Raw genomic sequence first — 26,789 nt, 5'->3', positions numbered from 1 at the left:
CCACCTTTGTGACCAGCAAAGTCAGTGTGCAAATGGACAGGGGGAAAGGAAACAGACCCCATCCTTCAGTTACACAAGCAGAAACATGATGCCTACGGTACAAAGGTCCAGTGAACAATAATAGTATTAAGGAAAATTACTGTAGAACAAGGCGTCTGCTGGGCAGATGAGAAGCAGGCACAAGAAAGAGCTGGCTGGGGCTGTGTGGTTTGTTTATTGGGGCCACAGCCACCTGAGCAGGAGCCCAGTGCCCCCAGAAGGCCAGTGGGGGAAGGGAGGAAGTGCAGAAGGCCCAGTGCCCCAGGGCTCAGCCCCAGTCCTGTCTCGGTCTTGGCAGAGGGGCTGTACTCAGGTGAGTGAGGTGTCGTCATCACTGCCTGCTCGCTGCTCCTCACGGCTCTCTGCCACAGCACTCTCGTCGATGTTCTCCAGGGAGTCCGCATGCTGCACGGACAGCTCTGACAGCGCCAGGCTGGGCAGCGGGCTCTGCTCTGGGTGCAGCCATGGCTTGAAGTGTGGCTGGTGTTTCTGCTTCCACTCGGGATACTTGATACAGGCCTTGTACATTTTCTTCATGGCCTGTAGGCCACGTGAACATTGTTAGGGGGCCTAGAGGCCAGCACTTCTCCACACCCCTCCAGTACCCTCCCGTGGTGCGCAGCAGCCCCAGTGTCTCATCAACCAGAGTTAACTCTGCCCCTCCCCCATGTCCAAAGTTCAAAGCCACTTACCTTGGGAGCCAGGAACTGAGATGACTTATTCACCACCCACTTGGGTAAGGAGCCTGTGGGGCAAGGATAAAAGGTGGCCTTAAGCACCTAGCCCCGCCCACTGCCAGAGTTTGCAAGGATGCCACCCCTTCCTCCTCCATGATGTTCTCAAGTCCCCTCTACTGTCTCTGCCGAGTTCCAGCTGCAGAGAAGAAACCATAGGGTCTTAGGTGACCACAAGTATTCTAACCCACCAAGCTCCAGCCCGTCACCTTCTTCCCCTCACACTGATAACCCAGGACTGCCCCTGGTGCTCAGCCTCTCTCCTGCCTGTCCTTCTGGGCCTCCTAAGACCCCATAAACCCAGCACCCCAGCCTGACCAAGCTCAGCTCTCCATTGGGCTCACTCCCAGATACCTGCTCTGTATGCTCCTTACGGTCCAAGAGACACGGGGTATCACCCCACTCACCCCGCTGTGATGCCCACCCTGGACTAGCCAATGTCTGCTGGAGGGGGCTGGGCCCACAAACGGGGAGTAGGCCTCTGGGAATTGGGGGCAGAGGAAGGGTCATGGCATGCATCCCTGGAACACTGAGGAAGGAGAGGTGCAGGCAGCTAGCGAGGATAAAGGTTGTATGAACATCGAGGTGGCAGAAATCCTGGGCAGAGACTCAGGCTATCCTCAGGGCAACAGAGTCACAGTGGCATTTTAAGCGGGTGAGTCAGAGGAAACTAGAGGTTTTTGTTTTTTTGTTTCCTCTGGTAGCTGGTTTGGACAAACAAAGTAGGTGAGTACCAAGAACAACAGGCTAGGAGCTATGTCAGAGGGTGAAAAGGTAAGAACCAGGGGCTGAGTTTGTTAGCACAGCCCTGCAATCCCAGCAGGATGGTGATGAGCTCAAGGCCAGCCTGGGCTAAAGAGTGAGACAGGAGGAGAATAAGTATTGGGTTTGGGACCAGACAAGGAGAAGCTGGCCCCAGCTAACGGCAAGAGCTGGGCAAAGGTGATCTGAAGAAAGGGTGGATCTTGGGAGGCCGCTGGCGAGCTGGAAGTTGAACACAAATCTCCAGTGTCTAGAAGATAACCGGAGGAAGATGCCTAGGAGGCAGATGAGTGCTCAGCTGTCATGGAAGTGAGGTGAAAAGCTAGGCCTGGAAAACCCAGGCCTCTGGGATGTGGCTGAAGGAGACAGGGCAGGACGGGTCCAAGTTCCTGGAAGGAGCAATGCCTGCCTCGTAGGTCCTTTCAAACTACTAGCTGTGAATATAGACACCCCCAGTACTGCATGGCTCCTAACAGATGGCCTGGCAGATCAAGTTCATGTCCTGTGCAAGGTGGGCGCCCGTTAACGGACTGCAGAGGCAAGCCCTCACCTTTGGGATCCACTTGGGCCAGATAGGTAATAACGCAGCTCTTGGGCCCTGTGCTCTGGATGAGGTAGCCCGTCTGGATGGAAACGGCTCGGACCAAGTCTTTCCGAGGTGGGTATTTCTGGCGATGGAAGACACAGGGAGGTGAGATTTGGGTGGGGGCAGAGGAACCCTTAAAGTCATGCACTTACACACACACACACACACACGCGCGCGCGCGCACACGCGTGCACACATGTACAGACTCATAGCTGTTCACATCACTTGGCTTCTAATCTAAGGGTTAAGGGAGAAGAATCAGACCAGGTTGTCCTTGCCCCTCTTACAGCTGTGTCTGTGCCATCAGCACAGTACAGAGCTAAGTCAGGGTTTTCATTGTTTGTGGGCACTCAGCCCTTGCCTAGGCTCACCTGCCCTCTCTCCTGCTCCAGGGTCCTGCCATGGAGCTCCTGCTCCCCCATCTCTAGGCCAGCCACACCAGTTCACACCCTCACCCTTTCTGCCCACACTGCCCTGTCCATCATCCTTCTGCACATCCAAGAGGGCAACTCACAGGATGCTTCACTGAGTAGTTCATAATGATGTAATCAGTGCCCATGGGAAGCCAGGAACGGAGGGTGATGACATCACGGTTCTTCAGAGGCTTGGGACACCTCCCTGCAGAGGGCAAGGAACAGTTCCAGGCTGCTGGCCCATCTTCTGGTAAGGGAGGGAGACTTGGGGATCCTGTGAACTGCCAGCCCTCCCCATTTAGACAGGTACCACAGACACTCTGTGAAACCAGGGAGGACACAGGAGAACCTGTCCTGCTATCTCTGCCCACCCTGTCCCTCAGGGCCTCACACAGCCCTTACATTACTGTTCCGATGTATCTGAATATGTGAATATATTTGTAAGACAGACAGTACTGTGATCACATGTGCATAAACATGTGTCTCTGTGGTACACGGCATGTGGCTACGAGTCGTATGCACTCAGAGGTCCCTATACACGTGTGTGTACATGAGTGAAAATATGTTTGTACGCCACAGGAGGGGGCAGCTCTCTGTCTCAGCATGCAGGTCTCTGAGCAGCCCGACCACAGGAGTGACCACAGGGAAGGGAAGTTAGAGGAGGAGACCTGGTGGGAAGCTGAGGGGGTTGGAGTCTTGTATGCCTGCTCACAAGAGTAATATCCGACGTCGGCGTTGACAGTCAGGCGGGCGATGTCGAAAGTCTCAATGACATTGCTGTCCCACTTCTTCCGGTATTCAATGTCGTGCAGGACGTCGTAGAGAGTCTCAGCTGGCACGTCGCAGCACTCCATCCTGCACTGCAGAAGACATGGTGGTCAGGGTCTCTTACACCAAAGGACAGTCAGCCCCGACCAGCGCAGCCCAGTCTCCTCTTCAGAACCATCCAGGCTCCCACTCACTGAATCTCTATGTCTGCCCTCCCTGTCCCCTGGGAGCAACACGTGGGCAGAAGCTCACAGTTAATTTAATAAGGAGCTTGAGATAGGGACACACTAAATGAGAAATCAAATGCCCAAACAGAACTTAACCACCTGGCCACTGTGTGTGTGTGTGTGTGTGTGTGTGTGTGTGTGTGTGTGTGTGCGCACGAGCATGCGCACATATACATGATTCAAAATCAAATGCCCAAACAGACCTTACACCTGCCCACTGTGTGTGTGTGTGTGTGTGTGTGCGTGCGCATGTGTGTGATTCAAAAAACTCTTGTAATCCCAGAACTTGAGAGGCTGGAACGAGAGGATCATCCCAAATTCAAGGTCTGCCTGGGTTAGATAATGAACTGCCTGTCATCCTCGACTAGGAGAATATCCTCAGACATCTCCTGTCGTCCCGGCTAGGAGACTATCCTCAGATGTCTGTCGTCCCAGCTAGGAGACTATCCTCAGACATCTCCTGTCGTCCCGGCTAGGAGACTATCCTCAGACGTCTGTCGTCCCGGCTAGGAGACTATCCTCAGACGTCTCCTGTCGTCCCGGCTAGGAGACTATCCTCAGACGTCCCCTGTCGTCCCGGCTAGGAGACTATCCTCAGACGTCCCCTGTCGTCCCGGCTAGGAGACTATCCTCAGACGTCTCCTGTCGTCCCGGCTAGGAGACTATCCTCAGACGTCTGTCGTCCCGGCTAGGAGACTATCCTCAGACGTCTCCTGTCGTCCCAGCTAGACTATCCTCAGACGTCTGTCGTCCCAGCTAGGAGACTATCCTCAGACGTCTGTCGTCCCACCTAGGAGACTATCCTCAGACATCTCCTGTCGTCCCAGCTAGGAGACTATCCTCAGACGTCTCCTGTCGTCCCAGCTAGACTATCCTCAGACGTCTGTCGTCCCAGCTAGGAGACTATCCTCAGACGTCTGTCGTCCCAGCTAGGAGACTATCCTCAGACATCTCCTGTCGTCCCGGCTAGGAGACTATCCTCAGACGTCTGTCGTCCCAGCTAGGAGACTATCCTCAGACGTCTGTCGTCCCGGCTAGGAGACTATCCTCAGACGTCCCCTGTCGTCCCGGCTAGGAGACTATCCTCAGACGTCTGTCGTCCCAGCTAGGAGACTATCCTCAGACGTCTGTCGTCCCAGCTAGGAGACTATCCTCAGACGTCTGTCGTCCCAGCTAGGAGACTATCCTCAGACATCTCCCTATTGCTTAGTTGTGCTCTCAAAGAGCTTCCCATCTAGGGGAGGAAACTGCCAAGAGTATCTTGCTTTATTAGGCCTCCCGATGATTATGCCAGTTAAGAAAGCTGAGGAGAGACTTGAGGTTCAAAGAGGTTTAGTACCTGCCCAAGGTCACCTGGCTGACTAAGTAGCAGGGCTGGGATTTAATCCAGCTCTTATGTCTAGGAAGCAAGTAAAGAGAGAACCAGGGTTCTCAGGATCTGTATTCAAAGGGTGAGATTCGTGTCCTTGTTCTGCTCCACCCCATGAGCGCAAGCCCTGAGCTCAAGCCCCACGGCCAATACAACAGTTCTGCCGTGTGGTCTATAATGTTCTCTCAGAACTGATATTCATCCGACAGAGGAAAGCCACACACACACGCTACTCTCTACCCATGACAGAGTACATGCAGCTACAGGAGAGGCAGCACTGCCTCCCTCCTCACCCGGGACAGGCCTTGGCACCATGAAAGCCCATAATAGGCTGCTCCCAGCTAAGGATTCTAAGTACAAGAAACTCACTATGCCCTCCCTACACACGCCTTCAGATTACAATAAAGGTCACAGAGGAACAAGCTAAGTGACAACATAAGAACAGGTGCTGGGCACTGCGGGGCTCCCCACCTTGTCCTTTCTGTCAGGTTGACATCATAACGATGTTTGTTTGGTGTTTTGTTTTGTTTTGTTTTGAGATACGGTTTCTGTGTGGTCCCGGCTTTCCTGGACCTCGCTCAGGTCGGCCTCAAACTCAAGAGATCTGTCTACCTCTGCCTCCCAAGTGCTGAGTTTAAAGGTTGAGCCACGGTGCCTGGCTCACCATTTGGGTTTTTGTTATTGTTGTTTTTAGATCTTTCAAAACATGGTCTCTCTATGTAGCCTTGGCCATTCTGGAACTCACTCTATAGACCAGGCTGGACTTGAACTCAGAGATCCACCGTGTCCTGAGTGCTGGGATCAAAGGTGCGTGCCACTACCAACTTGCGTTTTTTAAAATGATTTGCTTTTATTTTATGTGTGTTGGTGTTTTGTCTGTATGTATGTCTATGTGAGGGTGTCAGATCTCCTGGAACTAGAGTTACAGACAGTTGTGAGCTGCCTAGGAACTGAACCCTGGTCCTGTGGAAGAGCAGCCAGTGCTCTTTACCCACTGAGCCATCTGTGCAGCCCTGGGCATCACCAAGTGTGACTCTGGGTTGTTAAACATCAGCTGTAAATAGAACATTCCTCCTCTTTCTCCTCCTTTTAACCAGAGATTTGATCCAGGGCCTTGTGCATGCAAGACAAGCTCTATGACTGAGATGAATCCTCAGGCCTCTTTGCACTTAGTCTGAAATTGGATCTTATTAAATTGCCCAGGTTGGACTTGAATGTGTGACCTCCCAGTCTCGGCCTCTAGTGCCTTGCATGACAGTAGCCCTGCACCGCCTTACAAGAGACGTCTGGGGACTAGAGAAACCTGAAGGTGATCCGAGTATTAGATGCACTGAAAATTTATAGAAACAAATGGTGGCAATCCTGCCCCCCCAAGAAAAAAGGATGTCACAAACTGAAAAATGCAGCGGGGAAAATCTATGCTTATAAAAAGCTTGAGACACAGGACTCTCAGGTGGCCGGCCCTGGTGGCCGTCTATGGATAGGAGTGCAATGTTTTATTTCCCTTTCATTTGTATTTCTGATTTTCTGAAATGTTATTAATAGTGCTTCAGCAATAACAAACTTTTTCCCTTTAGTTTTTTGAGATAGGGTTTCTCTGTGTAGTCTTGGCTGTCCTGGACCTTGCTTTGTAGACCAGGCTGACCTCAAACTCATAGAGATCTGCCAGCCTCTGCCTCCTGAGTGCTGGGATTAAAAATGTACACCACCATGCCCAGATAATAACAAAATTTTTAAGTAAAAAAGTCCTCCAGGTCATAGCTCCATTCTGAGAATGAGACCCATTTTAGAATGAAGAGTTCTAAGTGTCAGCCACTAGATAGCCAGACAGATCTGCCTTCTCCTAGACTGAGCTTCTAGTCAGAACACAGCTTCTAGTCTGGACACAGACAAATCTTCAGCCCCTTCCCTACCTTCAAGACTCTGAACAAAATAATTTAAAAACATGCACATGCACACACGTGCACCTGCACACAAACACACGTGCATGCACAAATACACATGCACATGCACACACGTGCACCTGCACACAAACACACGTGCACCTGCACACAAACACACGTGCACCTGCACACAAACACACGTGCACCTGCACACAAACACAAGTACACGCACAAATACATATGCACCTGCACACAAACACACGTGCACCTGCACACAAATACACGTGCATGCACAAATACATATGCACATGCACACACACGTGCACCTGCACACAAATACACGTGCATGCACAAATACATATGCACATGCACACACACGTGCACCTGCACACAAATACACGTGCATGCACAAATACATATGCACATGCACACACACGTGCACCTGCACACAAATACATATGCACATGCACACACGTGCACCCGCACACAAACACACGTGCATGCACAAATACATATGCATTTTTTTAATTTTAAAGAGTTCTAGGTTAGCTTTGAACTTGTGGTTCTCCTGCCTTCATCTCCTTCAGCAAATCCTACTGGCATGCACTACCTTAACTGGCTCAAAGAGAGTCTAAAGTTCAGGCAAGAGAAAGATAGAGGTCACAGGCAGAGCCAATACTTGGCATGGCCAAAGTTGTGGGTTCTACAAGTAATACAACAACAACAACAAAATTCAGGAATGAACTCCAGCCTATACCTATAAAGCGTGGTTTTATGTAAGTCATTTTCCCTCTGCCCCGTTTACTTTTCTAGTCTGTGGGAGTGTGCGGCTGGATCCTCCAGCTAACTAGCAGTCTCCAGTTCCAGCCTTGTACTTAGTCAGGAGGTGAGTCTGAAGCCTTGGCTTAACCTTCCAGACAAGGAAGATGACCTAACATGCCTGGCAGGGCTCTGAACAGCCTGGATTCTCAGGGGCCAGTGGGGAAGCAGGCTTCCTGGAGAGCGGTGATTGCCAAGGACAGGGCAGAGAGTACAATGAGGACCAAGGCCCCGAGCCAGGCAAGAGCATGGTGTACTATGAGGGTGCGTACATCCACCTGGCTCAAGTTTCTATGCCGTGGCAAACAAAGCCTAATACTCAAAAGGTTCCTGGTTCCAAATTTGCTTGGTGAAATGGGTAATTTGCTACGCCATGGGAAGTCTAGGATGAGCCTGGGACATCTTCATGCCAGAAGGGAAGGAGGCACTCAAAGAATGGCAGAGAAAGGACTTGTGCAGCAGACATGAGAGCCAGCTCTATTGTCACAAGTTCTGGGAGATCATAACTCCAGGCAAACTAGGGCAGCTGATGACTCTGCCATGAGCTACATCTAGGACAAGCTGGCTGAAGTGAGTGGTGAAAACAGTGATAGCAACAGATTGTGCTGACCCCAACAGAAACCAAATATATACAGGTCCGGCTAAATAAATGCAATGTATGATTAAAAACAGATTATGTGCATAGTTTCAAGGCGCTGCCTATCAAATACTTACTAATTACAAGGGAAAATAAGAGTCTGGGAGATGGCTCAGTAAGTGGGAGGAACCTAAGTACAACTCCCACCACCACGTAAATGCTGGGCAGTGTGGTGGGCCTCTGGCAACCCCAGTACTCAGGAGATTCCTGGGACAAGCTGACTAGCTGGACTGTCAGAATCAGTGATGGCATCACTGATGAATCCCGCCTCGTTAAACAAAGTGGAGCATTATCAAGACAGACAATTCAATGTCAACTTCTGGCTTTACACATGTGTGCACATGCATGCACACGTCAAGTGCGGGGGCAGAGTGCTGTCAGGACCAAGGCCCAGAGCCAGAAAAGGGCATGGTGTACTGAGTGGCTCAAGTTTCTGGGGCATGGTGTACAAAAGGTCCCCAGTTTCAAACACACAAAGGGCAGGGTGGGGGCTTCATAGTAAAGAGGATGGTAGGTTTGTAATGGGTCAAGTTACAATCATGTGTTCCCTGGCAAGGTGCAGGGGACAGAATGGAGACAACACTTAGGTAGGACCTCCACCAAGAGGCACAACACTGATCACAAGAAAAACACCAGACAAACCCAGCAGAGGGAAAAGGCCTGTAACTACCACAATTCTGAATGTCAAGAGAAGACAAGAATTGTACCAGACTGGGAGACAACAGTACGTGAGTGAGTGGACAGGGAGAGATTCGATGGGGAGAAAAAGGACTGCAGCCGTCGGCAAAGACCACACGGCCATCACTGTTAGCACCCAGTCTTCTCTGCAGCAGCCTCAGAAGGTGCAGAAAAATCTCCATCCCTCCTGTGCTGCGAAGCAGAACTGGGGAGCAGAAGACTAAGAAAATTATAGCATATATTAAGAAAGCAGCTGGGCAGGGATTCAAAGTCAGCTCTATGCCCTTTTGTTTGAATGTGGGGGTGGGTGACAAGTATCTCTGGTGTTGTTTTCTGAGACAGGGCCTTGCTATGTAGCCAAGGCTAGCCTTGAATTCAAACTCCTCTGGCCTCAGCCTCTTGAGGGTTGGAACAGCAGGTGCTATGCCACTGTGCTTGGCTTTCCTGTGATATAGAGATGAATACTTTGCATTGGTATGGATCTTGGTTTATTGATACAAATTTAAGGTCAATTTTGTTATATGTATATTTCTGCTCTTGATTAAGGTATTGTGTTTGTCAGTCCATTTAAAAATGTAATGTGTAGGGCTAGAGAGATGGCTCAGAGGTTAAGAGCATTGCCTGCTCTTCCAAAGGTCCTGAGTTCAATTCCCAGCAACCACATGGTGGCTCACAACCATCTGTAATGAGGTCTGGTGCCCTCTTCTGGCCTGCAGGCATACACACAGACAGAATATTGTATACGTGATAAATAAATAAATATTTTAAAAAAATGTAGGGGCTGGAGAGATGGCTCAGTGGTTAAGAGCATTGCCTCCTCTTCCAAAGGTCCTGAGTTCAATTCCCAGCAACCACATGGTGGCTCACAACCATCTGTAAAGAGGTCTGGTGCCCTCTTCTGGCCTTTAGGCATACAGACAGAATATTGTATACATAATAAATAAATAAATAAATAAATAAATTTTTAAAAAAATGTAATGTGTAATTAAGAAATATAGGTTAATAAATAGTCATCTCTAATAATCAAGCTTGTAGTCATGTTACATTTTCTAGATGTACAGAGATGTATTTCAGATGGATAGGCATTCTTCAAACCTTTCAAAGACTACAGAATATGGCATTTAAAATGTTTTAAGAATTTAGGACTTATCATGACAATGAGACACATCTGCTACTGACAGCACCAATTACTTAAAGAGGAAGATGGGCATTGAAGAGGCTCCTTATGGAGTTGGCTAACCATTTGGGCAAGAGACTGCTCTTACCTGGACTACTTAACTAGATATACAGGACCCACAGAGAAATGACTGCTGAACTTGCCTAAAGGTGAGACCATCCTTTGGGGTTCCTGCTTCATGAAAGAGTATGCCAGACATTCTGCAGGATACAGAAGAAAGTGACTGACAAACTGCCAATATAGCCAGAACTGTCTTTGAAATTTCCTGCTTTGTGGAAAAATCTGCTGGATACTATGGGCCTGTAGGCTGAAGATGGATGCCCCAATGATACAGAACTTTGGGTGACTGTTCAGGCAGCAAGATGTTTCTGTCAATTCTAGAGTTTTGGAAGTTGCTTACAATACAATTCCTGCTTACTTATGTAATATTATATCCTTCTGGAGTCTTTGATGAGTTGAAGAATTTATAGTTATAGTTTTCCTTACTTATGATAAAAGATAAAGTAGATATAAATATTGTAACTGTAATTCTTGCTTGATACCTGTTTTGTATATGTAATTTTACTATGTTAAAGTTAAAAACCTTTTTTATTTAAACAGAAAAGGGGAGGTGATGTGGGATTCTCCTTTGTATTCTGTGAATATCATTGGTGAATAAAGAAACTGCCTTGGCCTGTTGATAGGGCAGAACTTAGAGGTAGGTGGGGAAAACTAAACTGAATGCTGGGAGAAAGGAGGTGGAATTTAGAGAAGTCATAGAGCCTCTGCCAGAGACAAACACACTGAAACTTTGCTGGTAGGCCATGACCTCGTAGTGATACACAGATTACTAAAAATGAGTTAAATTAAGATGTAAGAGTTAGCAAATAAGAAGTTAGAGCTAATGGGCCAAGCAGTGATTTAAATAGTATGGTTTCTGTGTGATTATTTTGGTTCTGAGTGGCTAGGGCAAACAAGCAACCTTCCTTCAACATTCTTGTGTAGCTAAAATAACACTAAACTCCTGATCCTCTTGCCACCACCTCCCAAATGGATCACAGGCAGGGACCACCAAGTTTTCCTCTAGGAGTTTGGCTTTTTCCTTTTTTTGGTTTTTGAGACAGGGCCTTGCTGTAGCTTTGGAGTCTGTCTTGGAACTAGCTCTTGTAGACCAGGCTGACACCGAACTCACAGAGATCCGCCTGCCTCTGCCAATAGAATGCTGGGATTAAAGGTATGTGCCACCACCACCCGGTTTAAAAATATTTTTACATTACTTTAAATTATTATTTTATGTGCGTGGGTATTTTGCTTGAATATATGTCTGTGCACTACTATGGTGTCTATGGAGACCAGAAGAGGGCATCAGATGCCCTGGAACTGGGGTTACAGAGGACTGCTCCATGTAGATGCTAGGAATTGGAATTAAACCCAGGTCCTCTGGAAGAGCAGTCACTGCTCTTAACTGATGAACCTTCTGTTATGCCGATAGATAGACAGATAGACAGATAGACAGATAGACAGACAGACAGACAGATAGATAGACAGAGATAGACAAATAAATATGTATGTATATCTATATATAATGGGGTATGTGCGTGCGTGTGCATGTGTGTGTGTTGTACATGCAGAGCTCAGAGGACAACTTACATAAGTTACTTGTCTTATCACGTGGGCTCCAGGAACTGAACTCAGGCCCTCAGAAGTAGCAGCAAGTGTCACCTGCTGAGCTATCTCAATAGACCCCCTCCCTCTTCCTACTTCTTAACCAGAACTTTTCTAAATCAAGTTTGAAATCAGGCTTGGCCTTGCAAGCTCTCAAACATGTCACACTGGAGAACGAGGATGGAAGGACAATGGGCACACATCTCAGCTTCAAATGTAGGAGTCCAACCCAGGACTATGCTTTCCCTGGGGCCAGGTTTACCCCTCCTTTACTCCCTGACCCTGCAGCACCCAGATCCAGATGGAAAAGACCAACACTGCCTGGAAAACACCATCCTCCTGCCAGACTCTGAGATCAGAGCTGTTATGGCTCTAGAGCACCCCAAAACACACTCTGGGACCACGCCATCACAGAACAGAGCACCCCAAAACACACTCTGGGACCACGCCATCACAGAACAGAGCACCCCAAAACACGCTCCGGGACCACGCCATCACAGAACAGAGCACCCCAAAACACGCTCCGGGACCACGCTGTCACAGACACGGTATGGCCCTTTAAGACAGAGAAAGCAACTGCAGAGGCTCAGGGAGGAAAGTGGCTGGGAAGGCAAGACTGCTGGCTGCTGCTAAGAGGGGTGAGCCTGAGGCAGGACGAGCGGTCAGGTCGGGTGTGTCCACGGGCATCTGTGGCCTGCGGCAAAGGGCCGAGCGTCTTTCCATACCAACCCAAACGGCAATGCCACAGTGTGTGCTGGGTCCCAGGCCCCTCACCTGCAAATCTTAACTCCCCTAGGAGCCCTGCTGGGCTGCAAAGCTTTCAAAGTCTGGATCCAGCAGTGTGTGACAGCTGCCATGTCACAAGTGAGTCCCAGGAGGACCAAGTATCACCAGAGAAGCTACAAGCAGTGTCCTAGCACTCTCTCCAAATCTTGTTGATGTGGGGATCCCCATGACTGGGTGAGCACCCCAAACCCATACAGCCACAGCAGAAGCCACTGGATAAGCAAAGAAGACTGCCAGGGGACAGTCAGGAATGCTCTGTGGCAGGCAATTTACTGCCTAATCCCAGCTCTTCCTCCAGGCACAAGACTTAACACGTGAGCCTCAGCTTCCTCACATAAAAACTAAGGACAGTAATAATATCTATCTAGGACATTGTGACTGGATGGGATAGGGTATGAAATCTAACTAGCATGCAGTGAACATCTGTAAAATCGCTGTTCCCACCCAGCAGGGCTCCATGCCAGAAGACCACCTCCGCCTGCACATCCTCGTAGTCTGTGGCTTGGCAGATCCTTTGCTTTACCCTGGTCCTTGCCCTTCCAGCCTCCTATGCAGCTTCCTGAACCGTATGGGTGCCTGGCCTGTTAGAATCAATGCAGAGAGTGAGTAACCAATCAGAGACAAGCTAGGCCTAAGGCCAGTTCCCAAAGAGAAGCCCCTAAGCAGAGTAAAAGAGTAAAAAATGCCAGGATAAAAACTCACAGTACAGAGCAAGCAGGGGTTAGGAGCGAGGCTGGGGGGTGGGCAGAGAGTGTCATGTCAGGCAGGAGACCACAGGCTGTGTCTCAGGCTACCCTCACCTCTTTCAGGACTCTGAAGGGGCTCCCTGGTCCCAGCACTCAGCATCGGAGCCGCAGGCTCCACACTGAGGGAGGGCAACGGTCACCTCCAAGAGGCTCTGCCCTGCTCTGAACAACCAGTGACCAGGGCAATGGTTAGTAAAAGGGCACAGATACATGGCAAGCCCATGTAGACTTCAAACAGTGGTCCCCAGACTCCTGTCCTTGGGAAACAGACTATGCCTCTGACCACGACTCTGACAACCACCACTGGGGAAACTGAGGCCCTGAAAAAGGTGAGGGAAGACTCCACTAACTTCTCAACATAAAACATCTGAGCGACACTTCCCATAGAGCCAGGTTCAAATCAAAGGAAGACTCCCCAGCTAAGGCCCAAGTCAATCACAGCCCTGAGGGTAGCCACCAGCTCAGCAAACACCACCACATGCTGACTCACTGACAGCGCTCACTAACCAGACAGACAGACACATCTATACGTGGACTCTGGGGAAGCTCAAATTTAGCAGTTGTTGAGGTCACGGTTTCTTGTCCTTCATACATATCACCCCATAACCTTCCAAGCCTGAGTCAGCAATCACCATCTTACAGATGTTAAACAGGCCCAGAGAAGTACACCGATGGACCCAGGCCACACAGCACCGGAGCGAAGAACCAGAGTCCACAGGCTGCTGATAGCGGGAAGCATGCAGGCAGTGGGAGGTGCTGGCTAAGGGACGTACAGTGCAGTTCTCAGGCCATTCTGGAGGATGTGCTGGCAAGGGAGGAACAGCTGACAGATTCCTCATTGTGGCTCGCTTTTCCAGCCTAGTCTACTAACTACAAGAGCTAGTTCCAGGACAGGCCCCAAAGCATAGAGAAATCCTGTCTCGATAAACCAAAACAAACAAACAAAAAGTAATAATCTGGCCAGATGGTGGCGCACACCTTTAATCCCAGCACTCTGAAGGCAGAGGCAGGCGGATCTCTGGGTTAGAGGCCAGCCTGGTCAACAGAGTGAGTTCCGGGACAGCCATGAGCAGAGAAACCCTGTCTCTAAAACACAAAATAATAATAATGACAATAATAATCTGAAAAATATTTATACCTATAAACTAACACAGGAATCTACCTCCTAATATATGAACTATCCAGTCCTTATAAGGACGTATTAACAGTGTTATTGGGGTTCTTATAAGGACATACTAACAGTGTTACTGGGGTTCTTATAAGGACGTACTACAGTGTTACTGGGGTTCTTATAAGGACGTACTACAGTGTTACTGGGGTTCTTATAAGGACATACTAACAGTGTTACTGGGGTTCTTATAAGGACGTACTACAGTGTTACCGGGGTTCTTATAAGGACGTACTACAGTGTTACTGTGGTTCCAGTGGTTTAGTGACAGGATGAGCACAAAGCCTTGGGTCAGGTTCTCGGCAGCCTCCCACCTAAGGACAAGAATCTCACACAGTGACAAGAACAACTAACTGCACCATTCTAGAAAACAATTTGGCAGCCAGGCTTGTTGGCACAGCTGTGAAATCTCAGGTACTTGAGATGCTAAGGCAGGAAGATTTGAAGTTCAAGGCCAGCCTAGACAACTTAATGAGACCCTGCCTCAAAATAAAAAGTTTAAAAAAAAAAAAAAGGCTAAGGAAAGGGCTAGAGACAGCTCAACAGGAAAGCGCTGCCATGCAAGCGGAAGCCTGGGATCAGACCTTCGGCACCCAAGCCAAAGCCACCGCAGCCTGAGACTGCACAACGAAAACAGCTGGATCCCGGCGGCTCGCTGGCCGGCCAGCCCAGCTGAAATAGCAAGCAGGGGTTCAGTGAGACCCTGTCTCAAAAACTAAGAGTGCCAAAGAGGAAGACACCTGCTACACGCCTCCGACTTCCACACACGCACACGCTCCCAGGGGAGGGCACAGGCCCCATGCACACACACGCTAAAGAGGAGATTGGGAGGCTGGAGATAGGGGTCAGTTGGCAAAATACTTGATTTTCAAGAATCAGGACCTTGGAACTCATGTTAAAATGGAAGTGGAGGTTGCTGGGGGAGGGAGGAGCATGCCTAGGGTGAGGGGAGCGTGCTGGAGAGCTGGCTCAGCAGTTAAGAGTACTTGCTCTTCTAGGTTCAGTTCCTGCCACACATCTGGAGGTTCACAACCACCTGCAACACTAGTCCCAGGGGATCTGATGCCTCTTCTGGCCTTCTGGCACGTTATACAGATATTTGTGCAGACAAACACCAATACACATAAAATTTAATAATGATTTTTTTAAGGCAGTAGCTCACACTTGTAATCTCAGCACTACAAGAAATAGACAACTGGATTCCTGATGCTCACAGGCCGGGCTAGTGTACTTGTCAAGTTCCAGGCCAATCAAAGACACTAGAGCAACAAAAGAAGAAGAAAGGAAGGAGGGGGAGGAAGAAGAGGAAGAAAGAGCATGGTAGATGGTATCTGGGGTATAACAGCCAAGGTTTCTCTCTGGTCTCTGATACATACATGTGCCTACACACATACAGGTGCACCTGTGCACACACAACCAACTGAGGATGTAGGTCAGAGGCAGTGTTTACCTAGCCTGCACGAGGGCCTGGGTTCAACCCCCAGTACTTGGGGAAAAAAATAAAAGTTCTGTTACAATATTCATGAGTATATTATTGCATTTGTAATTAGAAAATTATATTGGAGAACAGCCTAAGCAAGCCCAGTCCAGTTCAGAATGACACACCACCCTGACGACTACCCAGCCACCAAGGGCCGTGTTGGCCATCCCCTCCCTCCCTGCACCCAGGACAGGGGCAGCCTCACAGACAGCTCTGCAGCCCTCAGAGCCCAGAACAGGCCTAGGAGAAAGCAGCTGCCAGAATGTTCATGCATTAATAACTCTAGTGATACGAGCAACTCCGCCAATGCAAACGTGAACAGACAAAACGGAACCCTGTGTGTGGTCTCTACTATGTTCACGGATTACCTATGCCTTTGAAAAAGAGCTGGAAGGAGTGCTGGGGATGTCCCCTCAGGAAACCAGGGATTGGGGTGGACGGTGTTTCTTTTTCAAAACAACAACAACAAAAAATTTCTTGAAATAGTCTCATGTAGACCAGGCTGGCCTTGGACTTGCTCCATAGCCAAAGATCATCTCAAATTTCTTATCCTATCCGTGCCTCCCAAGTGCAGAGACCGCAGCCGTGTGCCGCTGCATCCAGTGCATGCAGCACTGAGAGAAGAACGCAGAGCGCCAAGCTTGCACAGGCCAGGCAAGCACTCCACCAAGTGCCGAAAAGCTACACACCGGGCCGGTTTACCCAGACTGGCCTCAAACTCGAGTATAAGTGATCCTCCTGCCTCAGCATCCCTAATAATTGCAACTTTGGAGATATGCCTCTTCTCTAGGTTATAATTTTTGGATTCTTCTTACTATTGCAATAATATTTATGAAATAGAAAAACACCATTTCATTTTGCATATTTGTAATCCTAGTACATAGGAAGCTAAAGCAGTAGAATAAATTAGTTTGATGACAGCTTGCCTACAGTGAGACCTAACAAAAAAAACACTTTAGTGTCCTAACTAGAAGTTCTGTCCAGGCCAAGGTGGTAGTTGGTGGGGCACATATGCCAGGTGGCACATGCCTTTTTTGTTTTGTTTTTTCAGACAGGGTTTCTCTGTGTAGCCCTGGCTGTCCTGGAACTAGCTCTGTAGACCAGGCTGGCCTCAAACTCAAGAGATCCATCTGCCTCTGTCTCCCAAGTGCTGGAATTAAAGGTGTGCACCATCACAGGCTGGCAATAAAATTGTTGTTTAAAGAAACTTTCATTGTTGCCCTATTATATACCAACTGCTTCTTCCGCCTGGATTTAAATTCCCCCAGGGGTCTGGCCCCAACTGCCCTTTCTAGCCTTATGATCATGATTCTCCTGGGGGAGGAGGGGAGAAAAGAAAAGAAAGAAGAAAGAAGAAGTTCCATCAGAACCTCTAAGACCTTGTTCCCTGGACCTGGAAGCCAAGGCTCACGGGCTGAGGCCCGTGGGCTGATACCTAGGTTATCTGGAAAGCTTCCATGCCACTGTCCGCCATAGAGACTGACTCTGTGTTAGGAGTAGGAACCAGAAGGGCTTCCCGCTCTCGGGTCAGCGCAGGAGCAGGTAATGATGATCCTGAAGGGTCCCGGCAGAGACAGAAGAAAGAGGAACTACAGGCAAAGGAAAACACGGCAAAGCTAAATCCTAAAAGAAAGCCAGGCGGGCAGATGGTACTCAGGTGAAAGGGGAAGTAACTCTTGGCAGAGGCCGGTGCAAACTGGGAATTAGAAACGGATGGCCTAGGGGAGGAGAAGGCACACGCGGCTGCCCGAGGTAACCTGAGTCCCCGAGTGAACGAGGCTAAGGTAGGAAATGGAGCTATCCCGTGGGTACTCAGCCCATTCATTCATCCATCCATTCAGTAACTGTTAATGGAGTGCCCGCTGTGCCGGATTCTGTGCCCGCTCTATGGAAAGTCAGTGTCCCTTAGTGAATGGCGGCTTGAAGTCCACCCCTGAACCTGGTCTGCAGGAACCAAGGAATGCGAGGAAAGCCAGCACTTAGCCAGATGAGGACTGTCCATGCCTGAGGCTAGGGCTTATGGGGTATGGGTGGAATGGGGAGAGAATCTTGGGGCAGGCTTTGCTTGGAGAACAACACACATGCTGACAGAGATACAAAATCTCTGATCCCCTCTTCCAGCTCAGTATTCACACCTGGAAAATGGCCATTGGTCCCCATATCCTTCTCCTCTAAAGTAAAGGGGTCTGGCAGCAACTACCTGCAACTCAACTTTCACTACCTCCAAGACAGGTGGCGGAGGGGTGTCCTGCCGCTCTGGTAACAGAGCTGCCTGCAGGGCCTACCCAGGCCCTTCCTTGCTGCTCTCCATCCAGGCCCGGGTGACTCATCCCTGCACTGCCTGGTGCCCTCCCTCCCACGGGTCTCCAGCAGCTTCCCTGGACATCCCCGCCTCAGCTTCAGCAACAGGCCCAGCTCCGAGCAGTGATGAAGGCTGCAGAGAACCTCCTGTTCTGCTCCTCTGGCTTTCCAAAGCAGGGTGAGGACAGGGGGAGACAAATGAAGGAGGAGGAGCCCAGTAAAGTGAGACAAGACAGGACCAGGGCTACTGTTGAACACAGAGACAAACACTCCCCTGGCTATCAGGGACCACCATGGACGATGTCCCTAACTAAAGACCTAGCAAGCACCAGATGCTCCCTCAGCAGCCTTCTGGGCATCAAGCCCCAGCCAGGCCCCAGGCCACTGGGCTCCCCGTGTCCAGTGCTAGCTGATTAGCTGCTGTCCGAAGTACCTGTTTCCCTTCAGTGTCTGGAACCCGAGTTTGGCTCCGGCCTAATTGCTTCCTCTCCTCTTCCTAGCTCTGCTGTACCACAGCCTTCCTGGCAAGGCCCCACCATCTCCGCTTGGCCTCTGTAGCCATATCCTCTTTCAAGTCTCCAGGTTTCCAAGTCAACTGGTCCCCTGAAGCCAGGGAGTTTTCTAAACCCTGGAACTGACAATGGCACTGCCAAGCTAGAGAGCCTCAGGGTCAAATCTAACTGTCCTGCCTCCCTGCTTCCTCAGCCTCAGTGTGCCCCATCTGGAAACCCACAGAGCTGGCTCCCTGCTGAAGCACTGCTTTATCCCCTTCCCTCTCCCCAGTCACTGGTCTCAGCCCAAGGCTCTGCCCCAGCACTCTTTGAAGGCTTTCCATTCTCCTCCACCAGGCCTGGAGTCTCTGGAGGGCCCAGGTCTCATCTCCCTCTATAACCCCAACACAATAGCTTGGCAGAGCAGGCAGATAGCAAAAGGAGTTTGCTAGATGAATAAACAACTGAGACCAGGAAAGAAAAAATAGAAAGGAAAAGAGGCAAGTAGAGTTATCAGCGACCCAGGCAGCTACTAGGCAGGGAGACAAGAACAGAGTCAGGGCTAAAAAACGGAGGCCCGAGACCCAGAGTGAGGCCAGAGGCAGACAAAGAAGCAGGAAGGGAAAGCCATGGCAGAGCCAGAGCTGCACCAGGGGGCAGGAGCTGCCAGGAGACAGCTGAGCAGACATAATTGGATCAGAGACAACTCTGTTCCTGCAGTGAGGGGGTGTGACTCACACACAGAGAAATGCCAGACACAGAAACACACACAGTCTCACACTTGGCACACACATGCATTCAGTGTGGAGTGACCCAAACTTCTCAGGTGCCTGCTTGGCACTGGGGAACCTTGTACCTGCTTGTGGGGAGCTCATTCGTCTGAAGGTTGTCACACACAGCCACCCACAATTCATTTCCACACACAGAAGCCCAGACGTAGAATCCTCCACCCCCGCCACCTTACCCTGTGCTCAGAACAGAGCCGCCCTCTGGTATCGTCTTCAGCTGTTTGCTTCTGTTTTGCTTGGCTCCCTGTCAGGGTATGAGCCTCATAACAACAGGGTATAAAAAGTGTGATTTGATGCCAAATTCCCACATAACATAATACTTGGCATAGAGCATACACTCCTTAAATGTGTGGACTCTTGGGATACCTGTCCCGGGACACAAAGATTCTAGAGATGCGGCATGCGCCTGTGGTCTGGGAGCCCAGGCTGAAAGGCAGAAGGCTAAAAAGTATGTGAAGTCCAGAGATCGGCAGTGAGGCCACCAAGACTGAGGACCGGAGTTCAGCCTCTGGGACCTGCATGATGGCAGCAGAGAACCAACGTCAGCAAGTTGTCCTCTGCATCCCTTGCCTTGACATACGTGTGTGTATGCATATGTGCACATACACATATAAAATGTAAAAAATAAATAAATAGAATATCGCCCCAGAGAACAGCGCCAGCTGCCCGGAGTCACCAGCCCCAGGCTCCGTTTACTGGCAAGTGACAAGAGTGTATTTGGAAGGAGCTTTTCATTCCCATGTTTTTTAATCTCTACAGGGGCCTGCAGCATCTACCTCACACAGAATGCTGGAAGAGGGCATGAAGAAGAGAGGATTGGGGATACCGACAACCCAACACCTAGTCTGAGCTGTCCCAGGTAAGGGGTCTGGGCAGTGATCGGGTTCTATTCCCATCTGTGCTGGTTGGCAACCTGGCACCCAGGCCTGTGGGAATACTCTAGAGGGGCCCAGCCTAGGTCCCAGACCTCCACAGAGAGCCTCTAGGGCCAGGGTTCCCAGGGCTCTGGCTCCAGGTGGTCCAGCCCGGTGTGGAGGCACAAAGGAGGAGAGAACCCAGCTGTCTCCAGGGCTCGCTCCTTTCTCTCGACTCCTGAAACTTTAAACACTCTCGCCTGGAAACTGAGCTGAGGCTCGTTAAAGTTTAAAAGCTGGAGCCTGGAGAACTGGGTGTGGAGGGCACTAAGTCAGCCTAGGAGCTGAGAGCTCCCTTACCCCCAACAGGGACATAGCCAGAGGCAGACCACCCACTGTCAGGACCACTGGGCAAATCACAGCGCACACTTTGTCATCCCTTGATCTTTCTGGATGACCCACGCTGCACTGCCCACAGCCCCTGCTGCAGTTTAGACCCAGCACCATTGCCCAGACAGATGCAGACGCAGCAGCCTCTCCTCACAGCAAAACTCTGGTACCATGAGGCACCTACTCCAGATGGCCAGAGGCCTGGCCTGCCTCTCTAACCCCTTGCTAGTCCCCATTCTCAACCAGGGTACCTTTCCCAGTGTCCTGTCTTGTCTCCCTCTCTCTGTGTCTGTGCAGAATGCTGCTGATGTTGTCAAACTCCTATTCCCTCTCCAGTCCAAGCCACCACCTAGGCATTGTGCTCCAGGAAACCCTCTCAGTGGCTGCTCTGGCTGTCCCTACTTCCAGCACGGGCCTAGGTAGAGCGGCTATCCAATGGTGTTGACTGAGCATCCGGCAAGCTGACACTTCCTATCCACGTGGAGCAGACGAGGAATGGAAGCAGTCTGCCCGGGGCCACTCAGTCGAGACTTTGAATCCTATGTTTTCTCTTGTGCAGCTTCAACTCAAGCAGGCACCTGGAGCAGGACGGCATCTTCAATACCTCCAGCCACCACCTTCCCCGTAGCACAACTATTAACTCCGTGGGTACCTCTCTGGGCTCTGGTCCCCAGGACAGCTCTGGAAGGCCAGAGCCAAGGCGGGACTCCTCAGTGCCATCCCTGGATTTAGAGTGCACACCTCTGGGCACAGACCACCAAGGCGTTAGTTGGCCATCCTTCCCCCAGGCCCTGCAGTGAAGTCTCATCACCTCTACAAACCACCTGTCCAGCAACGTCCCGTGGAGATGGACGAGGCAAAGGCCAAGCTAGGGCCTAAACTTCCCCAGCTCCAGATCCTAAAACCTTGCGCCACAGGTAAGAAAACAGACCCAGAAAGGTAAAGTGGCCCTCTGATCACACAGTAAGGACTGGACTTTTACCCAGTTGGGTCCCCTCCAAGGTGTCCTCTCACAATGACACAACAAAGAGAGACCCAAGGACAGAGGTTGGGTCTCCATGGGGTTCTGGAGACAGAATGGCCCAACAGGACTCAGAGCCAGGCCAAGGGACAGAGAGAAGGCAACTTCATGTGTGTGTTGGGGGAAGGACGAAGGGCCTTCAGCCACTTCTAACCATTTGATCTTGCACAAGTGAACTCCAACTCCAAGGCTCCATTTGTCCATATCTGCTCCTTTGGATCGATGCGTCCTACCCCACAAGATGATAGCAGGCTCAGCAAGAAAAAAATTAGGGCTGGAGAGATGGCTCAGCAGTTAAGAGCACTGGCTGTTCTTCCAGAGGACCTGGGTTCAGTTCCCAGCACCCACATGGCAGCTTCCAATTGCCTGTAACTCTACCTCCAGGAGGATCCGACACCCTCACACAGACATGCATGCAGGCAAAATATCAATGCACATAAAATAAAAATAATAAATCATTTTTTAAAAAGACAAAAAAATAGGCAGTAGCCCTGGACTTATGCACCCAACCCCTTGTCTTTCCCAGCACAGCTTTGAGTCTCAGACTTTTGTGGTTGTTGTGGTTGTTGTGGTTGTTGTTGTTATTGCTTGTTTTTTGTTTCTAGTTTAGTTTCTCGAGACAGGGTCTCTCTGTGTAACCACCATGGCTGTTCCAGAACTCACTCTGTACATCAGGCTGGCCTCGAACTCATGGAGATCCACCTGCCTCCGCCTCCTGAGAGCAGGGATTAAAGGTGTGCGCCACCACTGCCCAATGTGTCTCAGACTATTGAGGGTGAGAAAGGTCCTCAGAGATCCCGAGTGAGCCCACGTCACAGGAGACAGGAAAAGGCTCATGAGATGGGCACCTCTGGACACTGGCTGAGAGACTGTCCTCCAGGTGCCTATGGCATGGGACAGACAGACAGTGGGTCAGGGCCAGAAGGGGACACCTAGACTTCCTCCAAAGGAGAGAGAGGACTCCTGACCTGGAAGTCATACACTCTTCAGAGCTCTCTCTCCCCCCTGCTCCAACTCCGAGTCCCCAGAGCTTCTGACATCAGTCTGCTCTTGGCACAGGTGCTGGTTCCTCTTAGGCTCACCCCTACCTCTGTGCGTGCTCACACACCTGTGCCCCGGGCCCACTTAGAACCGTCATCCCACACTCCATTAAGGTCTGAGAACGGTGGGAAAGACCCAGGAGTCGTCCTCTGCCTGGCACGGAGAGGAATGCAGTAGGCAACAGAAGACCCGGGCACAGGTCATCCAGAGCACAAGGGCCAGGGCTGCCCTGCATCTCTCCAGAGATCCCTATGTCAGGAAGGTGCAATGGCAGATGAACAGCCCAGAGTGGAAGGGACATGCCTCACTCAAATACAGCAAAAGAATACCAGAAGTTAGTTTATTCAGATAGTTCCCTGATTGACTGAGAAATGTTTTCTGTTCCTCACAGCTTTGGGAAACCTGTGTTTGGGTTCTAATCAGTCTTCTGCTCTCTGGGGTCCATGTTCAACATCTGCTTCTGGTACTGGGCCTAGACCTGCAGGCAGCATTGTCTGCCTCCTGTCCACTACCCAGAGCCCAGGCCTGAAACCAGGCCAGGAGGGAGGGAGAGAGTAGGGGCGGCCTCCAGCAACCCCTGTCCTCTGTCCTGGCTCTGATTGCTGGACCCAGAGCTATGGTGGCTTCCAGGGACCTTTGGACAAAGAGACAGGGAGAAGAGCAGGATAAAATCAATCAAGTAAATAGGCAGGTGCCATCCCCCTACACACACACACAATCACAGGGCACAGGGCATGCCCTGGTGCAGGAGACAGCGGAGGACAGTGGGCAGAATCTCAGCAAAAAACCGAGGTTGAGTCCCAGCTTCCTGAAATGACCCAGTGATCCCTGGGGCTCTGGCTTCTACCTGACCTTGGCAAGAGTCACCCACCCCTCTGGGCCTTAGTTTTGCCATCCATCAATCAAGAATGGGATGATGAGAACATAAAGTCCTTCAGTTCTTCAAAGAGTTATTGATGGGGTTAAAGGCCACTGTTGCCTAAGGATGCAAGCTCATCTGACAGGGCCAGCAACTCTGGAGCAGGCTGGCCTGGGCTGCTCTCCTGCCTCAGTTGTGCGATGCCCTTGCTTGTAAGAGACAGACTGGTGACTACCCAGGACTGGCATGAGACTAAAGCAGATAACCAAGGGAAAATGTTTGGCCAGGAGCAGGGCACTTATCAAGAACAGGGTTAACTGTGTGGCAACTGCAAGTCCTGGAATCTAGAGACAGGAAACTCAGAGACCTCTGCTCATCACTCAGCTCCAACTGCCACGCAGAGGGGACTAGGGATGGAGGCTGGCCACTGGTAACTCCCATAGCTGAGGTGTCGCGGCTCCCCTGGGCTTAGGTTCTGCTCACCTCCTCTACTGTGGGAAACACTGAGGTGGAGGCAGTATGAGAAGAGTTAAGAGACAGACAAGATTAGACTCAGAGGCTAACCATCAAGGCTCCATGCTCTCTCTTGGGACATAGCCATGTGACCATGTGCTGGCCCCTGGGGTTCTCTGGTCCTCAGATCCTCACCTGCACCCCACTGAAGGAGGACAGGATTACCAGGTAGGTTGTACAAAAGTCTCTGTTCAGCAGGTGAAGTACTGGAATGTGTGTGTGGGAAAAAAAAGTATGTTCTGCCCAGAAGCCCATGACACCACAACTTTCAAATACTCTCAAGTCCGACCTAGCCACAAAGAGTCTGTCTAAGGCAGCCTGGTCCCTAGGCCTGCCAACTCCTGTCCTGGGCAAAGCTGCGCTTATCCATTAACCAAGTAAGATGGGGGAGGCAGCTCCGCCCTGTTGACAAAGGGTAGGAGTACCCATCCCCCCATACACACACACACACACACTCGCCCTAGAGAGCCAGCCCTGTAGGGAAGCCACACTCCCAGCCCCTGCATCCTCCTGGTTGCCACCCTCTCAGCCACAGGCTACCACCTTTCACTTTGTTCCTGTCTTTCCCCAACATCACGTCCCTGCGGATGCTGTGGGAGAGAAGCCTGCATGCGGGCAGCAACACGCTGGCACTGCCAGCTGCCCTTTCCTTCCTCGTCCCTCAGGCTCAGACCTAGGCTAGGCCTTGGAGGAGCTCCAGCCCAGGGCCTTTAAGCTTGGACAGGACTCAGAGGAAGGAGGTATACACAGAAACCCAGAGAGAGTCAGTTGTCCAAGGCGTACAGAGACAGTCACAGAGGGCAAAGGGGCAACAGGAAGAGCAAGCCAATCGTGTGGGGACAGGTGGATAAAGCTGTAAATGATTAAGTCAAGGCAGAAAAGCATAATACCAGAAGGGAAGGCCAGCACCTCAGGTTCTGGTGTGAGGTCAGGAGGGATCCTGTTCAATCCAGTGCCCTGGCCTCTAAGAACAGGAATGCATCCTCACCTGACCCAGAGCAGCAGAAGGGTGTGAAGGCAGAGCCTTTTCAGGAACCCTCTAAAGGGAAGTTCACACCCTGAAACGCGGCACTCACACACAGCAAAACCACACGTGTGAGGGACAGCTACTGAGGCCCCTAGACCAGGATCTCTGCCTCATCAAACCCCAAGCCTGCCCTGTCATGACAGAGAAGAGAATCATGGGACTGGGAGGAGGGGAGATGGCTGTGAGGGGCTGGTGAGTGCACAAGTGCTTTCCCTCGACCCCAAGTCCCCGCCTCCCCCAGCTCACCCTCCAGTGTGGCTCAGAGCAAGGGAGTCTTCAGGAGCTGCCAACCACAGTCCTAAAGGCCTGCTGGAGACTAAAGACGACAGGGAGGACTCAAGGGACCAAGCAGGAAGGAATCTTATCCTTGGCACCCAAGAGTGCAGAAAGTAGAGAAGACCCATCGCAGACTAGAGAGCCAGAAGTGAAGGAGCAAAGGGGGCATTCTCCTGCCTAGGGGTCCAAGTGGAAGTTATTCTGGAAGAGATCTCCCTGAGAGAAACTATTCCCCTGGCCACCACCCATCTCCCAAACATGCAGGCATGCCTGGGTTAGAGTGCAGTGAAGTCATGCCCACATGCGCTGTCTGGGCCTCAGTTTGCCATACCTCCTCCTGGTTTACAGTAGGAGGCTCTGGATCCTGATGCACCCCTCTGTGGGCCCCCGGTTTGACTCAGGACAAGAAGCCTACTGCGAGAGAGTTAGAGAGCAGTGGAGGCTGCAGGTACCATCGAGCAATCCTACCTTGATCTTGTGCAGAGTCCGATCCATCTCCACAGCCTGCACCCACACACACACGCCGGCCTTGCTGTAGGTCAGGTTCCAGCCCACTTCGGCCTCACACTCTGACCGGAAGCTGCGGAAGTCCTGGTCATCGGGCACCTGGACACTTTCGCGGCCCAAGGCGGGCCGAGGCCCTTGGGGTTCCGTTGAGGCTGCTGGCTTCTCCATAGGGAGGGTGGGAAGGCCCGGGGCCCTGGTCCTAGTCTGACTCTCCTGGGTCCTCCGCGGAGGCTCCGACAACGTCGACACGGCAGCAGATGCTGACGCCACCTTCCTGGGACCTGCAAGACCGGTTTGGGGACCAGAGTCAGTGCGCTGGGGGCGCGGGTGGGGCTACTCGGGGTCCCGAGCCGGCGGACAGCTCAAGAAGGGCAGGTGCTGGCCCGGGCGAAGGGGCTGTAGACCGGCACAGGACAGTCACTAGGGACACCCTCCCACAAGGAGCACCTCACACTTCGCTGGAGCAGCAGCGGGGTTGCGGCGTAGCGGGTGCAGGAGCCCGCGGGAGCGGGGCAGGACCCTAGGGATCGCAGGTGCGGATCTGGCACGGAGTCCCCGCGCGGTGCTGGCCGGACTCGCTCAACTAACTCGGCAGCAAGCCGCGCGGGGCCGTGGTGGGGGCGGGGCGTGGGGGCCGAGTCTCACCTGTGCCGGCTTCTCTGACGGGGCCCGCCGGGGTCGGGGTGCGAGCTCCTCCGCCGCCGCTGCCGCCGCCGCCGCCGCTGCCCGGGCGACCGGGGGCCGCGCGGGGGTCCTAGGGGGAGGAGCAGTGGGTCCCGCCGCCGGCCCCGCCCCGCCCGCCCGC

At 51.4% G+C, this 26,789-nt stretch overlaps 1 protein-coding gene across 2 annotated transcripts; it reads right to left on the bottom strand.

The window, feature by feature from the left end:
- Window positions 1-106: 106 nt before the first annotated feature.
- Window positions 107-26,789, bottom strand: Stard10 (StAR related lipid transfer domain containing 10). 2 transcript variants are annotated; one of them, XM_041676705.1, is made up of 7 exons: window positions 26,630-26,789; window positions 25,946-26,265; window positions 3,247-3,394; window positions 2,636-2,739; window positions 2,086-2,203; window positions 732-784; window positions 107-579 (listed from the first exon to the last, which is right to left on the bottom strand). In XM_041676705.1, exons 2-7 carry the CDS (start codon window positions 26,150-26,152, stop codon window positions 349-351), a joined length of 861 nt encoding a protein of 286 aa, XP_041532639.1. In that variant the 5' UTR covers window positions 26,153-26,265; window positions 26,630-26,789; the 3' UTR covers window positions 107-348. The 2 variants fall into 2 exon arrangements, with proteins under 2 accessions (XP_041532639.1, XP_041532640.1); XM_041676706.1 differs by lacking the exon at window positions 26,630-26,789 and adding an exon at window positions 26,432-26,564.

Source organism: Microtus oregoni, unplaced genomic scaffold (assembly GCF_018167655.1).
Source record: "Microtus oregoni isolate MIOR12 unplaced genomic scaffold, Mior012 000027F_ref0000203, whole genome shotgun sequence".
NCBI classification, from domain to species: domain Eukaryota; kingdom Metazoa; phylum Chordata; class Mammalia; order Rodentia; family Cricetidae; genus Microtus; species Microtus oregoni.
The sequence above is the reverse complement of the archived record's forward strand: the minus strand, read 5'-3'. Positions and strand labels throughout refer to the sequence as shown.

Bases quoted from the DNA above. Each gene is read 5' to 3' on its own strand.
- Stard10 (XM_041676705.1), bottom strand. From the start codon at position 26,152: ATGGAGAAGCCAGCAGCCTCAACGGAACCCCAAGGGCCTCGGCCCGCC. The intron at 3,395-25,945 runs GTAGGATTGCTC...TGTCTTCTGCAG, and splicing joins GGACTCTGCACAAGATCAAG to TGCAGGATGGAGTGCTGCGA. The intron at 580-731 runs GTAAGTGGCTTT...CGTGGCCTACAG, and splicing joins CTCAGTTCCTGGCTCCCAAG to GCCATGAAGAAAATGTACAA.